Genomic DNA, 11,508 nt, shown 5'->3' with positions numbered 1-11,508 from the left:
AGCATATACTCCTAGACTACTTCACGAGTTAAAAAATGGTACCCCTTGTGCATGGAGAAGAAAATGAGGAACATGACATGCATATGCATCGTGTTGCAGTATAATGTATTGAATGGTATTGTGTTGAAATGATATAAAACTTGTGTGTTTCTATTCATGGTTGTTGTTGCATTGCAAGCATGTGAATAATATTTGTCATGTGTAATGTAAAGTGACAATGTGTCAAGGTCATGGATATGTGTCCACACAATATATGTATATTGTTTCTATGGGTTAGAGAATGAAACATATGCTTAGCTATTAGGGAAAAAATGTAAAAGTATACTTACACATTAGGTGAAAACATATGTAAGATTATGTTAAGAGGAGTAAAATGACGAAGTTAAGGTGAATGCTAGAAATATCCAAAAAGCATTATTAACCTTAGAGTTGATCTTGGTTGCATAGAAGCTTTCACATGATGTTGTTTTGTGTTTTATTTTTATTTTTTTCCATTTTCATAGAAACCTAAGCGTAGTTACAATAGTACCCTTCATGGTGTTACAATTGTGGTTGTTGTGCTTTTAATATTCTTTTAAACTTTCATTCTTTCTTTTCTTCTCATGTTTTTTTAATCTTCATCCAAACTTCACATCTATGAATTGTCTAGATAATTAAGGATTCAATTATCTCAGTACTTTTCCAAATAGTCTTTTCTAACTACATTAATTGTTGACACATATATTTATCCAATAAAGTACAAAATTAATTGAAAAATTAATGATGCATTTAATTTTCAATCATCACAAAATCTATGCTTATAGGCTAATAGACAATAACATATTTCTTTGAGTCAAACACATGTTTAAGAGTGTCAAAGGATTTACTACATTCTTCCCATATCTTTTGACGTTATAGCTTTATATTTTTTTCAAAAACATTTGATGTTTTAGAATTTCAAAGTCTAATTAATGTATTTTTTTCAAATATACCCTTATTTAATACTCACTTACTAGTAGTGCAAGTATCAAAGATCAAAGTATTATATAAGGTCATTTTAGTTCAAATATAACAACTTTTTGTTTCATTAAATAATTCTTAATTTATGTGCAATAACCATAAACATCAAAAGATATGGAAAAAAGGTAGTAATTTATTATATCTTAAACATGTTTATTGTAAAATTTGTGTTTGGAATCAATTTGAACATGCGTTTTAATTACATTGAATAGTTCAAGACCAATTTCATTAAAATGAATTCTTGTTGGAGTGCAAGAGTAAGTAAAAGGTCTAAAATATTTGATAGATTGGAGCATGTTAAGCAACATATAAGTGACAAAGATTCAAGTAACTAATGCCTTAAGGTTCTTTAATAAGTTTATGGTGTTAAGTTCGCTTGTGTGATTTGTTTGTGGTCCATTGATGAAGATCTCTTAGAGTTTTATCCCATAGTATTCCATAATAAGTGATATCAAATTTGATGTTGCAACCTAATGATTGACTTAAATAAGTATTGAGTAATAACAGATTTAGTGGTAGATCCATGTATGAAAATCTCTCCTATTAAAAGTATTGTTGGTGATGTGGAGGTTATACAACATGTTGTGTTGATGTGAGCTAACAATGACATGGTCCATTGAATACTCATGCATAAAAAAATTTATGCACAAGGGGAAACATACCAAGTGAAAAAGAGACTCAGGTTGTATTTTATGGTACCGAGCTACTTATTGGTTCACTCATGGTATATTGATGAACATTGCTTCTGTGTTTTATCCCTTTGTATTCCTTAACTAGTTGTATTAGAGTTGACATTACAACCAAGTGATTAACTTAAACAAGTATTAAGTCATAGGATATGGAGGTTAGACTATTTTAATGTGAACTAATGGTGGTGAAAGTACTTCAGTATCAATACTAATAGATGAAAAGACTTTCCAACTTCAGAATAAATGAGCATCTGATCTCCCATATGAAAATGATTCCATGTAAAATTAAGAAAAAATTGTATTGAGATATATGTTTGATTAAGGTTACACTTGAATGAGAATATATACAAATATATATATATATATATATATATATATATTTGAATGAGAGAAGATACATATAACAATGTAAAATTTGCTTGCAGAGATAATGGACAAAAAGAGTTGACTTTTAAAATAAAAAGTTTTTCTTTTAAATTTCAATTTTAAACATTTTTTTTCTCTCTTGTTATTTTAAGCCGTAGTGGAGTAAGGGATAAGTTACATTACAAGTTATATCTCACAAATTCGAATCTGACCACTTTCCGATGCGAATTCACACATCACTGTTCACCGTTATTCTCTTTTGCTAACAAAAGCACTGTTTAGGTGAATGTGTCTACTAGCTTGAACCCCTCTTTCTTTACATTTCTAAATTCTAAAGCCCCTTTGGTGAGAGGCCAGACTTCTACTTAGGAATAATCACACATCTATATTACATGAAAAACAGCACAACACGACACAATGTCACGTAGGTAGGAACTATATAGGACTAGGAATAAAAAGGCACGAAGGAGACGTCTAATGGGGAAGAGATTGAGATGGTCATTGAACAGTGTGTGACTGTGTCTGAGAGGCATTGGAAAAATAAAATCCCAAGTCAGATAGCAATAATAATGAATAATAATAATCACCTACTACCTCAAGTAATATTATAAATATAAATAAATAAAACTAAAGTAGCATGCCATTCTCTTCTCAAAGACACAGCAGGATCTTCCTACCTTCTCACACTTCCTTGTTCTTGTTCTCGTATTCTTCTTCTGTCTGAACACAACAACATAAAAATTCATCGTCATGATGATGCTTATGTAACGAGTTAACTAAAATATTTTGTTTTGGTTTGCACTAGTTTGATGAAAAATATGCAAGGCTTCAAGACAGCACAGCCAAGTTCACAACAACTCTATTGTCACTCTTCCTTCTTGCTTAGGTATGTTACGTAGCTTTTCTGGTCACCCTTTTGTTTGTTTATTTCCTTTTTATTATTGTTTTGGTATCTGTTTGTGTGCAACGAAGTTATGCCGTGTTTTGGTGTTAGGGAATTTTTGTTTTTGCTGAAAGAGTGTCTCTGTTTTGAAACAGGGGAAATGACCCCAACCAAAACCCAGCGCGGTTCTCTGATCTTGGGGAGCATCACCATTTCTCTGCTGTTTTTCATCAAGAAGATGCTGCTGATTTAAGTTCAAGTAACTCACTCTCACTATGGTTGAACTATTAACAAAATGGTTTAGTGTTATTTTAAGAAATAAGTATTTTTTTTAATAACTTTGTGACAGTTTTTGAAACAAGCAATTATTTCTTTTTTTCTTTTTTTTTTCTAAACAAGTGCTAAGTGTAAATTTAAGTGAAGTAATATTTTCATGTGATTATATGCTTACCGTTAATTTTTTAAGTTCCTACTTAACATGCATCTTTTGTGTGTGTTATGGTGTGGAGGATTTAATTCTGTAGTTTGTACTCTATCGCAGGTTCTATGTTTAGTGTGAAGTCAAGCAATGTTGTTGGGGGCAGTAACATGCAGTATGGGACGCTGAACACGGTGGTTTTTCTTCCTCTTACTTTCTGCCTTCGTTGTTGTAGGAAGATGGTAGATGAGTTATGTTTTGAGGGTCTTTTGTGATTAAATTTTTTTGTTGCAAATGGTGTGCTTGTGTAGAATGTTGGGCATGCAGAGATTGGTTCAAGTGGGGGAGGGTGCATGGATACAAGACAGCAACTGATGTACCACAAAGGAGTGACTATGGCAGCCTTGCCTTTGGGGAATGGTCAAGTTGAGAATTGGGCTGATTCAGGCAAAGCAGATAATAGCCAACAGACTGATGATACATCCACAGATATTGATACTGATGATATAATCCCAGTAAGTTGTCTTTCTCTATCATGTATTAATTTCTTGGACATACAAGTATATTCCATTAATTGATTTGCATTTTTTTTGGTTGGGGTGGTGGGGATCAGAGCATAATTTAAAATATTTTTAGTGAGAATTATTTTTTTTTTCAATACTTTGTTTAAAATTTTTTCCCTGAAAGACTATCAGGGATTTTGGTTTTATTCCTACCAAGATTTTTATTCATTTTTAGTTCCTAAGAAAATGATATGGTTTTAGTCCTTGCTAGACACTAAAAACATGCAATTTTGTTATTTTTTTGCACGACAAATGAATGAAACATTTATATAGGGACTAAACTCAAAGTAAGTGATATTTTCAAGACTGAAACATATTCAAACCTTAATACTTCTACTGGAATTGAACAATACTGTCTTTAGAAGTGGCTTTGGGTTCAATCATCGAGTTTAAATGATAGGGTGTGTGTTAGTATTTGTATACACGTTAGATCAAGTGCATGTGCGTTCCAAATCAGTATTTGAGAAGCAAGAAATTCTTGCTTCTATGAATTGGAGCAAGTGTACTAGTATACATGTTTGGGCCTATTGAACCTGAAAACAAACAGGCTAATAGAAATGTATATTTTTAATTTTTAGTGCAGCAGATTTATGTTTTGGATGAATAAGTGAATCTTAATGATCTCTGATAGTGTTTTTAATCCTTGTATTAGTGCAATAGAGTTAAGAATGGGACACGAATGGTTGTTCACTCCAAGGATGAGACAAAGGTCAAACCTGGAGATCAAAAGGTTGTGTTTGGTTACGACTTAGTAGCTACTGATTTGTGTTTCATTACTAATGCTTTGTTTGTTCGGATGCCCTTTTCTAGACCCTTCGTAGACTGGCTCAGAATCGGGAGGCTGCAAGGAAAAGTCGATTAAGGAAAAAGGTAATTGCTTCAAAGTAGTAAATTGCATTGATCTCGTTTTATACCTTGATATGTAGGAAACAATAAATGAGATCTTTTTGTTAAGACAATTGGCACCCCTTTCCTAAGTATCTTTATCTGTGGTTGATGAAGAGAGTTGTCAATTTTGAAGATATCTGTACAATTTAGAAAATCATGATAGAATCGTGCAAGTGTATATAAGAAATAAAATCACATAATTTTCTTTTAAAAATTATCTAAGCTTTAATTTAGTGGGTTTAAGATTTTAAGTGGAACATATTTGATTCATCTTTAGGTTTTGGTTTAAAATAGGCGTATGTACAACAGTTGGAGAGCAGCCGAGTAAAGCTTGTGCAATTAGAGCAAGAGCTTCAACGAGCACGTCAGCAGGTATAAGAAGTTCAAGATTTCCGGTTGATATTCAAAGATAATTTGATTTTGTTATCTAAATGGGTTTCTATTTCAATGCAGGGTATATTTATTGCGACTCCAGGGGATCAAGGTCATTTGGCTGTTGGAAATGGTACTTAACTTTTCTAGAGCATTATTTCCTTTAGTAGCAAGAAACATGATGCATATATAACTAAACAGTTGTTTGTTAACTAGACAAATATACGAACCTAACTTCAATCCAAATGCAAAAATCATAGAAATAATGTATTTGTAACTTCAATGGGAATTCATGTGAACTTGGTGAAATTCATACATGAAACCTTGTGACAGCTTCAAATATCAACCGCCTTGTGTTAATTGTTATTTCAAACGGTTGAGAATCAGGAATAAATATGACATTTATTATAAATTGATTTGATAGGATCTGAATTAAGAGAAACTTAATTTCTAATTTTATGTACTCTAACACATGTTTTTCACTCAAATTTCCTCTGTTTCTCTTAATTTATATGGTATCAGAGCTCGATTGAGATTGAGGGAATAATGAAAATCGTCCCCAATCGGGGACCTACTATCCCCAATGGACCTTTACCGTCGTTGTACTTATTTCGGCGAGCTGCTTTTGCTTTCCGACGACCTTTTTCCCTTTTTCGACGGTCACCACCGTTCGGCATTGTCGTCCATCGATCTACACAATGGTGGTGACAAAGACCTCATTGGAGCTCCAATGCTCTCTCACACTCCACTCTATGACTCATTAAACACCATTTTTGCACTCCACTATTCCAGCGCGTGATGGCATGCTCATCGCCATTCTGGCTATGCTTCAACTAGTGCTATTGCCCCTCCATTTTGATGTCACCCCTAATGTTTGGGGTCATTCCGTGTTGGTTTGATGGTTCCCCTTTGTTTTTCTTTTTCGTGCAGTCCCTCTTCATGGTGAACACTACCGCGTGATTCCTCTACCCTTGTGTGATAGACTCCCTGATCCCTTTTAATTGAAACTCACTTTTGACCACTATTGCCCATCATCGAGGATCACCATGCCGTCCACGTGTGTAACCAACTCAAAACACTGTTGCATGCAACCCCAAACAGTACCTTTTCTGGTCCTTAAAGTTCATGCACACGATGTGTGACACATCACTCTGGTCTCCATTGTTACTGTGGGCCTTCGTTGGCTGTTGCCGAACTATCATTTATCCAATACACCCACATGGCCAAAACCACCTTTCATTTCTCTTAGGTTACCTCATTTGTAAAAATTTCTCAGCTTAGTAAGCTTTAACTTGAGGGGGGAGTGTTGAGAATCAGAAATAAATATGTCAATCATGTGTAATTATTACTACCCATCTATACAAACAAGCATCCCACTATGTACTCTGACACACGGTTTTCACGCAACTTCCCTTTGTTTCTCTTATTTTATACAAGCTTATAGTGCTAATAAGGGAAATTGGCTCCCAAATTGCATTAGATGTATATATGTAGTATAATTGGTGCTTTGATTATAATTCACTTGTAAGCATCAATATTTTAAAAGGTCCCTCATTTCGTTAAATTTCTTACATGGGGTTGATGGCGATGTTATTAATCATTTTACCTATCTAACATACCAATTTTAAGTATTTTTTTATCACACTGGTTGTCTGGCTAAGTTCTTTGTTTTGCTACACTTATCTCTTGTGTATTCATACATAGATAATATGTCATTTGATAGTATGGTTTTGGTGTGGTTGGGGTAGAAATACTTGCAGCTGACTAAAGAGTATTGGAGTTACTATATCCATTGGCTAAAATCAAGGTTATCAAACTAGAAAGTTTACGTAAACTCGTGAGAATTTTATAGACTCGACTAATAAACTCAATTCGTAGATTCATACGAGTTCACTTCATATAAAAATAATAACAAAATATCTATGAATAACATATCAATTAAACATTTCAATAATATAATAAAGCAAAAATAACAAATCATAAATTTCACAATACTTAAATAAGCAAGTCTAGTAATGTATTACTACTAGATAATAACTTGTGGATGTTATAGTAGTGATAGATAATTCCCATCGAGAGTTTGATGTTATTAGAGAACAAGGATTTGATGTTATCAAAGGTGAGAATTTTTTTATTCGGGAATAACACACTAGATTAAGGTATGTTGAATACTAAACAGACAAAAAATAACATAAAATGACTTACATTTTGATCTAATTTTTTTAACTTGCTGACTCATTGACTCATTGACTCATTGATACACTCGATAGTTTACTGAGTTTACTTAGAGTTTATAGAGTCTACTAAAAAGAGAGTTTACACAAGAGTCAACTCACAGAGGGTAAGTGGACTCGTAAACTCGTAAGAGTTAGCGAGTTAACTCAAGAGTTTGATAACTATGATCAAAATAACATAGATTGCTTCTATTTCTGAACCTAAGATTGCATAATGAACGTGCACATGAGCTGATGTTCAAATGTTTCATGTTGTGTAAAGTAAAATCTGTAGAAATTTACTTTATCATATGAGGGAGTAACCGATAATATTTATTGAACTTCAGGTGCCTTAGCATTTGACATAGACTATGCTCACTGGGTTGATGAGCATCAACGTCTTCTCAATGATCTAAGAACAGCAGTAAATTCTCAAATGAGTGATAGTGACTTGCATATTCTGGTAGATAGTGTCATGGCACATTATAACGAGTTATTTAGGTTAAAGAGCTTAGGTACAAAGGCTGATGTATTACACATACATAATGGGATGTGGAAGACACCTGTGGAAAGATGTTTTATGTGGCTTGGTGGATTCCGTTCATCCGAACTTCTCAAGGTGATTGACCAATTAAGTACTTCCATTTTCTAGTAACTTCACTTGTGTATATAGTTTGTTGTTGACTCATTTCTCGTCTTTTGGAGTTCAGATCATCAAGAACCACCTTGAGCCATTAACAGATCAGCAGTTGATGGGAATTTATAATCTGCAACAGTCTTCCCAGCAGGCTGAGGATGCTTTATCTCAAGGCTTGGAAGCATTGCAACAATCTCTTGTAGAAACACTTTCCTCCATCTCCCTAGGACCCACTGATAGTGGAAATGTAGTTGATTACATGGGCCAAATGGCACTTGCAATGGGCAAGCTTGCTGATCTGGAGAGTTTTGTTCGTCAGGTATGATGTAATCACTTCGGGGAGCTAAATTTAATTAGAAATTCTAAATCCTCGTACAAGTTTTTCCTACTAGTCCTTCTACTGATTAAATGAATAAAATATTGAGTTTTTTTAAAGATATTTAATGTACTTTTTCATTTATTACTTGAGAATGAATTCTCTCATGAGGAAACTTAGTAAGTTTAATAATTATTCACTAGTTTTAATTAACCAGGCTCCATCTATTTATACTTATGAAGAGAGAGATACAAAATTTCAACCTATGTGAAAATTTGACATGAGAGGATCTATTCCTCATTTTCTTTACATGGTATTAGGAAAGTTAACAGGGATAGTGTTTTATCTTACTCATAATATATTTTTGTAAACCTTGGGGTGTGCTTAATACTTGGTCGAATAAAATGGGAGGAAGAAGTCTTTAGGATGTGCTACATATCACAAAACATACATAATTGAAAATTTTCTCGTCTTTCCTTCCTTTAACAGAACATTCACCACTACCATGCACACAATCAGAAGTTTATATGAATTGTTTTCTGAGTATGTTCTATGTTCTTAGGCTGACCTCTTGAAGCAACAAACTCTTCAACAGTTGCAACGAATTTTGACAACGCGTCAAACTGCCCGAGCCCTCCTTGTCCAAACTGATTACATTTCTAGACTAAGAGCGCTTAGTTCGTTATGGTTGGCGCGCCCTAGAGAGTAGGGACTGAACTTGCTCTAGTGCATCCTACTGCAGGACTTCCAATGTTGGCTCCAAACTAATTGGCCACTTCTGTTCTAATAGTAACTCAGTCATGAGTTGCTGCCACCAAACATAGTGCAATTGATAATAATCGACTATACTGTGAAGAAACCTTGTTACTGGTAGCTACTAAATCTAATTTTCTTTTATGATAGATTGATGGCATGAAAATTTCTGTAAAAGTTTTTATCAGTTGGGATGTTTTCTGTATATTGTTGGCATATTTATGTGGCTATTATTGTGCAAGTGTTACATCTCAAAGTTGAGACTCATATGCGTATCAATATCAACGTCACCCTTTCACCAATAACAATCAGCATTGCCTAAAAGCATGATTTCTCTGTTTGTACAAAGCATAAAAACATGGCTTTATTGATAGATCAACTACTCCATTTGCCATGTCCATACGATATCGTTACGTGATAATCGGAAGATAAGTCCCAGAATTTTGCCTTTTTTTTTTAATAAAACTTAGGTCAAGGTAATGACTTCATCGTTAAGTTTACGGCTATTGCATGTTAAAAATAACAAAAAAGTTTGATTTGAGAACTTACAGGAAGATATAAATTAAGTTTTATTATTTATTTATTATGTCATCTAAATACAAATAATGTAAAAAGAATAAAAGATGCATTAAACAAGTTATCAAATTTCTGTAGACTCTAAGTAGACTTTATTGTAAATTCTGTACATAGTGCCTCTTAAGTTGAGGATCTGGTATAAAATATTTTACAGCTGCTTCCCATCTTTCCACTTGCAATTTGATCCTTCTCTAAATTATTCAAATAAGCTGAGTAATGATGAGCAAGGTGGAATTTTCAATTTCCACTAAACACAAACTAAGAAATGGTAGTTTTTTCAATACTTACTGGCCACCGGCCTGGCCTATATATTTGTTTTCTGCTATTCATTGTTCCTGCAAAATTTCAAAAAGTACCCATATGAGCTAAAATTAATTACTTTCATTTAGTTTGGTCTAAAAGAAATGAAAGATTGAAACAGACAAGGAATTTGTACCTGGTCTCTGGTGTTTCTTACCAGCCACAACTTTGGGGAATGAACACCCCAGTACCGCTTCCACTCTTCCTCAAATTCACAAGCCATTCAGGTGAACCTGAGCTGTGTTTCCCATGAGCAAAAGGGGTTTGCAAGTGGTGATGGGGTTAGGTTTAGGATTCTCAAACGTTTTTTATTCCTTTGGGTCTTAGTTCAATAATTACATGAATTTAAATGTATCATTTCCTTAATTTTTTTTATCACTAATCCATATTAAATTAATTTTAATGTACCTGGTGGATGTACTCATAGCTCTATGGGGGCAATTGCCTCCACAAGCAATTTGTTTTTACTTACACATCTTTAGTAAAAAAATCTTTCATTAGCAATTAAGAAGACAATTGGTTTTGTTAAAATGAAAATAAAAGTCCTAAGAGAAAAAGAGAAAATACATTGATATGTGTAAAAGACCGTTGTAAGTTATAAAACTTAGGTATTTTTCAATTTTTGTCATAAGGTTACATATTTGTAAAAAATTATAAAAGTATTATGAACTAATTTTTGTTCCCACTAAATAAAATCCAACAATGTAGTTTCTTCAATTCCAACTAAGGCTTTGAAAGATAAAACTCCAATTGAGGCTTGGCATGGGTATAAGCCTTCTCTAACCTTTCTCAAAGTGGTTGGTTGTGTTTGTTTTGCATATATTCAACAAGTTAAGCATGACAAACTTGAGAAGAAGGCACACTACAAGAAAAATGACCTATGCCTACGAACGTCTTTTCCCACAGACATGAATTAGTGTAGGTAAATCTCAAAAATATTTCTACCTACACTTGACTAATATAGGTAAAACTCAACAGTTTGTACCAACCATTATTTGGTGTAGGCAAATTCATTAAAACTAAAAAAAAGACTTCTACCTACAACTACATTGTGTAGGTAAAACTCCAAAAAAAACTTGTGCCTATGATTTATTAGTGTAGGTAAAACTCAGGGATTACTACCTATAAAAGAAATAGTGTAGATAAAACTTCATAAAACTTCATAAAACTTATGCCTATAATTGATTGGTGTAGGTATAACCTCAAAAATTCTTATACCTACCATTGATTGGTGTAGGTATAACCTCAAATGATAGTTTAAAAATTATAATAATATAAAAGTTATACATTTGGAACTTTAAACATAAGTTACTTGGGATAAAATTAACTTAAAAGTTAATTAAAAACTAAAAAATTAATTTATTAAATTATAAAATCATAATTTATTAAATAAGAATAACTAATAAATTATTAAGAGTAAAAAAACATAAAAATTTATAAGTTAACATTTTAAAAAATACTATTTCAAGTAATATTTTTAAAACACTCATTACAAAAAAAAAGTTTTTATGTGATTTTTAATTTTTTTTTTAAAT

At 32.9% G+C, this 11,508-nt stretch overlaps 1 protein-coding gene across 2 annotated transcripts; it reads left to right on the top strand.

The window, feature by feature from the left end:
* Positions 1 to 2,676: 2,676 nt before the first annotated feature.
* On the top strand, positions 2,677 to 9,404 carry TGA01 (bZIP transcription factor 1). 2 transcript variants are annotated; one of them, XM_014774098.3, is made up of 12 exons: positions 2,677 to 2,759; positions 2,860 to 2,940; positions 3,093 to 3,196; positions 3,479 to 3,549; positions 3,667 to 3,870; positions 4,571 to 4,648; positions 4,729 to 4,788; positions 5,101 to 5,178; positions 5,260 to 5,311; positions 7,739 to 8,010; positions 8,102 to 8,347; positions 8,907 to 9,404. In XM_014774098.3, exons 1-12 carry the CDS (start codon positions 2,692 to 2,694, stop codon positions 9,051 to 9,053), a joined length of 1,461 nt encoding a protein of 486 aa, XP_014629584.1. In that variant the 5' UTR covers positions 2,677 to 2,691; the 3' UTR covers positions 9,054 to 9,404. The 2 variants fall into 2 exon arrangements, with proteins under 2 accessions (XP_014629584.1, XP_014629587.1); XM_014774101.3 differs by lacking the exon at positions 4,571 to 4,648.
* The last annotated feature ends 2,104 nt before the right edge of the window (positions 9,405 to 11,508 follow it).

This window comes from Glycine max, chromosome 1 (genome assembly GCF_000004515.6).
Source record: "Glycine max cultivar Williams 82 chromosome 1, Glycine_max_v4.0, whole genome shotgun sequence".
Taxonomy (NCBI): Eukaryota; Viridiplantae; Streptophyta; class Magnoliopsida; order Fabales; family Fabaceae; genus Glycine; species Glycine max.
Note: the sequence above shows the minus strand (reverse complement) of the source record. Positions and strands in the feature narration are given on the sequence as shown.